Below are 4,986 nucleotides of genomic sequence, written 5' to 3'. Positions count from 1 at the left end.
CACCCCCGCCCCCTTTTTAGGGATTTTGGAGGGGGCGGGACCTCTGGCAAGCGCGTTCCCAGGGGTGTTTACACGCGCGTTCATGGGAGATTAAAAAGGGAGGGGACCAAACATTGGATGTGGAAGGTGGCGAATCTAGGAGACCGCGGCTAATGGAAGGCGCATGCGTTCCAGGGGCGGCGCTGCAAGGCGTCGGGAATCACGGAGGGGCGGGGCGGAAACGGGCTAGTGAACTGACGCACGCGCATTGGGCCGCCAGCGCCCCGCCTCCTCCTTCAGGTTTCCTCTCCTCCTCCGCCACTCTTCCGGAAGTGCAGCCGCCCTCGCGCCCACCAGCGGCCACCCCCTGCGGCAGGCACCGCCCCCTCCCGGCTCCGCCCCCCAGCTCTCCGCCCCCTCCTCCGGTGGTGGCGCCGGCTTGCAGCCCGGGTCGTGGCGGTTTCGGTGCCCCAAGCCGGGAGCGCGGAGTCGTTCCCGGACCGGCGGCCAGGCTATGATCGCGGGTCCCCGGCGTCCCGCTCCGGTCACCCAGAGTCCCTGTCTCAGCTTGTGCCCGTACCCGAGCGGTCTCCTTAGCCCGGCCCCGCGGCGCGGTTGTCGGCGGCACCCCCGGCGCGCCCCCTCCTCCCGATGGCGGCGGAGATCCAGCCCAAGCCGCTGACCCGCAAGCCCGTCCTGCTGCAGCGGGTCGAGGGGTCCCAGGAGGTGGTGAATATGGCCGTGATCGTGCCCAAGGAGGAGGGCGTCATCAGCGTCTCGGAGGACAGGTACGGACCGCCGCCCCTCGGCCGCGAGGAGGGGCGGGACGGGCCGGCGGTCCCGGAGCCCACGTCCCGGGCTGTGCCTCCACGTCGGCGCAAGTGTAGACATACTCCCCCAAGTTTTTATTATAATACGCATCCTGGTGGTGCTGGTGTCCAGCTGAGCTCCGCCGCCACTGCGTGGCTCTGGGAAGCGGAGACCAGACAGCGGCGTGCGCTCTGGCCTTGCCCGGGGCGGGTGGCGCAGGCCGGGCCAGGGTGGTCCTTGGACTAACTGTGCGCCGGCTACTGGACCTTGGTCCAGCCCTAAGGACGGGAGGGGAGGAGGGTGGGGCCGCCCAGCCCTGCAGGTGTGTGCGTGGGGAGGATGCTCCGAGAGCCTTTGCTAGATAACTAAGGGTTTTGGAGTACTCTGGTACAGTTCTTAGGGCTCCAGACGGAGAGTAAATGCCACTCCCTTCTCCCAGACCGTCCCACCGAATCCAGATCTCCTGTACATCTTACACTGAACTCAATGAATATTGCAAGTTGTGAAGAGAGTATAACTTTGGGCTTCTGCCCGAAAGGAGAGGTGCCCTTCTCTTCTTTGCTCTCATTTTCTTATTTCTTCGAGCTCAAGGGGAAGCGCCTAGAACTTGCAAGGGACCACTGCTGCAAATAGCTCTCGAGTTCCTTCCCTTTGCTTGCTTCCTTTCTTTTTGCTTAATTTTGCTTAATTTGCAGAAGTGGAGCCAGTTGTTCTGCCATTAATAATTTCCCTTGTTTTTCAGACAATAGCGTTTGCACTTTAACTTAATTCATTTAATATGCAGAAATTAAGCCGATGAAGCTGATTTCCATAGGAATGATGCTTGAATATAGTAGTTATGGTATTTATCTAGAATTGTTTCGATAATACCAACTAGCGTTCTAAAAAATGTAACACTATAGAGGTATATGACAAGGGGCTTTTACCTTAAAACAGTAGTTAGGTTTTCTTAATGTAAATTCAAATTATGCTGAGGTAGAGGATTTTTTTCTCTGTGACCAGTACAGTTGCGGGTAGGGGCAAAGCAGCAACGTGTTCATTACTGTCTTTATAGTCATTTCAGCACTTTGTATGCAGTGTGGCCTCAAAAAAATTTGCCTGATAGGTCTATTCATATGATGGGTTCTTCAATATAACTAAGATGAGTATATTAATCATACGTGTTTGTCTACATCATACTCCCTACAAATGGCCAAAAGGTGCTCTATTCATTTCCTAGATCCAATGGGGAAAATTGTAAACATAGGCCAGTGGCAAGCAGTCTACAGTGAACAGAAGAAATACATTGCTGAAATGGAGTACATGCTTTAAAAACCTTTTGAAATTCACAAAGAAGTTTATAAATGTTTAGTTTTTTGATAGAGGCAAAATTCCATTAAGGAGATTGCTTCTGGACCTAGAAATTTGTTACGGATTTGTTTCTAAAGGGATATATTGATGTCACTTTCCCAGTCTATAACTGCTGTAGATGAAACTGCTGAACCTAACTGCTGTAGGAAATTCATAAATAAGTTTGTTGAGTCAAGTAAATGAAGGAGAAAGGTGGTTAAACTTAAGCTTCTTTCATACTAGTTTTGAAACTTTTTGCTTTGGTTGATGGTTTGGGAGTAGAGGTTAGTTTTCAGGGGTTTTTTGTTGTTGTTGTTGTCTTAAGAGTTCAGAGGGATTTTAGAGGTTATTTGCTCTAACTGCTTCATTTTATGGATGAGAAAATTTAGGCCAGAGAATTTACCTGCCCAAATTCAGGTAGCAGGTGGTGAAGCCAGGCTTAGCTCCTGAGTCTCCTGATTCCCCTTCTAGTGTGTTTATCTTGAAGGAAGCAGCTTAAGTAGGATGCATTTCAAGGTGTTTGGAGAAGCTGAAGTAGCATATATGAAAGAAACTGAAAGATAAATCTCATTTGATTACAGGACAAAAATGTGATGTTTAGCTATATAGTAGCTTAATTTTCACTTTTCTAGTCTACAATGTAAACTAGAATTATTTTATTAAACTAGGAATTATTTTATTATAGAGTTAACTGTTAAATAAATAAGGCCCACCCATAAGTCCAGAATTATTCTTTACATATATTTTACTAATACTCAAATTGACAAATCTGTGTTTCCATGCTCACAGGTGATAATAACTTTGTTATTTAGAGCTCAGTTTTGATTATGGTTTTCATTAAAAGAGAATTGATATGTATTCTTTCAGAATCCACTGTCAATGCCATTTGACATAATGCTAAAGATATGAAGATAGAATATTGATTTTCATCAATACATACAAAGCCATTTCCATTAACTGCTTCAACTAGAAACTAATAGTTTTCATTCCTGAACTCTAAGGTTAAATCACAAATAACGTCCTATCCTGTGTGGCAGTGTCCTGGAAGTTCTTTGGAAACCTGGTTTCCCTTTTTGACCTCTGAATCCAGATAGCCTTTATCTAACCTTAGAAAACACTTAACATTTTCTATTTTAAACAGTATTGTAGATACTTACGGTCCAGTCATCTTCTCCACCGCAAGGCGTCGGGAATCACATGGGTGATTTCCCACGTGTGTCTTATTATTGTAGTATCTTTAGGGCCTAGCAAAGTGCCTGACATTTGTTGTGTATCAGTGTCTGATATATTTTTGTTGTTGTTCCTGAAAGCATCTTAACTATTATAGGCATTTAGTTGATATTTGTTGATTGACTTTTATGACAACCTATTAAAGCCCTGTGTGGACAAATGTGCACTTTTGGGAGGAGTGGACTGGGTGGTCTTCAGGGTGCCTTAAAACTTTGAAAGTCCATGCATTGCTTCATTCATTCCATCAACAAACATTTACATTTCTGTTGTGTTTGAGCACTTGCGCATACTGCATTGGTGAAATGGCAAGATCCTTTCAAGATACAATTTAGTGGAGGGGGGGTAGTTTTAGAAGATAATAAAACAAAACCACAACCTCCAAGATTTAGTATTGAAAAGAGAATTTTTGGATGGGGGAGAGTAGCCGGATTCCATAGCCCTTATTGTCTCCTACATTTTATCTTCTTTTGGGGGATTCTTTCACTTGGATTACCATTTTCATCCTACTGCTGCTGTTAGTAGAGGGTTGATAATATTCTAATTGTCAGGCCAAAGAGTCAATAAAAACCCTCACCCTCAGTTTATCTTAGCACAGTTAGGACAGCCTGGAACTTTGCTGGATACCAAGGAAGGAAATATAAGGGAACATAAGAAATATAAAAACAATCTGTTTTCAAAGTTCAGATTTCTGGTGCTATCATAGTACAGAACTTGTTCTGGGAACTCCCTGGCCATTTCTGAGATTGTCTTTGCTTTGCGTATAGCTAGATTCTGTCTCTAGGGGACATACCCACCTTTGGTACTTTGGGTTCCTCATGTCCTAGCTGCCTTCTGGACTGTCTTTTCTGAGTGGGTGCTATCTTAACATTCCTTGCTTAGGAGCTTCATACGAGACATCTTAGCTTGATTTTGATTAACACTGATATCTAGTCTGCAGCTTCCCAGGGGCTCCCTTGTCTTGTGATCGCCTCTTCTTCAGTGATGAAGGCCAGGAGAGACCTCTCTCCAGGTGGGACCCAACCCCATCACGTTTATATATTCTTTATATGCATATTTTAACACAAGTCAACAATCTTGGCATTCAAACAGAGAGTTTTAGTAACTCTGGGTAGTTACTAGGGGGCAATTAAAGGAAACTGTTCCTTCACCAGGAGTCTGTACCTTCACAGTGGGTAAAGGGGGGTCCGTTTGTGTCCGTGTGTGTCTTCAGCACATCTCAGTATAAGGAGATGTGCTGAAGACAGGTACAGACAACGTCCTCTGGGGTTACAGAAGAATCTCTGCTCGTGGTGGTTAGAGAAAAGGAGTGCTCCTATAGATGGGTCTTGCAGGATGACTAGGAGTTATGTGAAAAAGTGAGGGTAAAGAGCATTGTAGGTAGAGAGGGAAAAGAAAACTCTCATTCATCGAGAAGCACTAGAATGGACTGGTTAAGAGTATAGATTCAGGAGCCAGTCAGCATGAATTCAGAACTCAGCTCCGAGTGATTTGAAGAATCTGGAAAATTAGTGTCTCCAGAGGAGTGACTTTGAGTGAAACTTTCTAAAACCTCTAGGCACAAGAATTTGAAATTCTTTTCTGGATAAAAAGATCCAAGGCTGTGGTGGTGGGGTGTTGGGGAGGAGGCTCTGATGGGGG

At 45.9% G+C, this 4,986-nt stretch overlaps 1 protein-coding gene across 1 annotated transcript in view; it reads left to right on the top strand.

Moving 5' to 3' along the window:
- Positions 1–381: 381 nt before the first annotated feature.
- Positions 382–4,986, top strand: part of WDFY2 (WD repeat and FYVE domain containing 2) — a 175,729-nt gene continuing 171,124 nt past the window's right edge. The window contains exon 1 of the mRNA XM_081814890.1: positions 382–767. Coding sequence (XP_081671016.1) covers positions 631–767 — 137 coding nt within the window. The 5' untranslated portion in view covers positions 382–630. The remainder of the gene's footprint in view (positions 768–4,986) is intronic.

This window comes from Leptonychotes weddellii, chromosome 3 (assembly GCF_054177405.1).
Source record: "Leptonychotes weddellii isolate Sample4059 chromosome 3, ASM5417740v2, whole genome shotgun sequence".
NCBI classification, from domain to species: Eukaryota; Metazoa; Chordata; class Mammalia; order Carnivora; family Phocidae; genus Leptonychotes; species Leptonychotes weddellii.
This window is presented reverse-complemented; position numbering and strand designations above follow the sequence as displayed.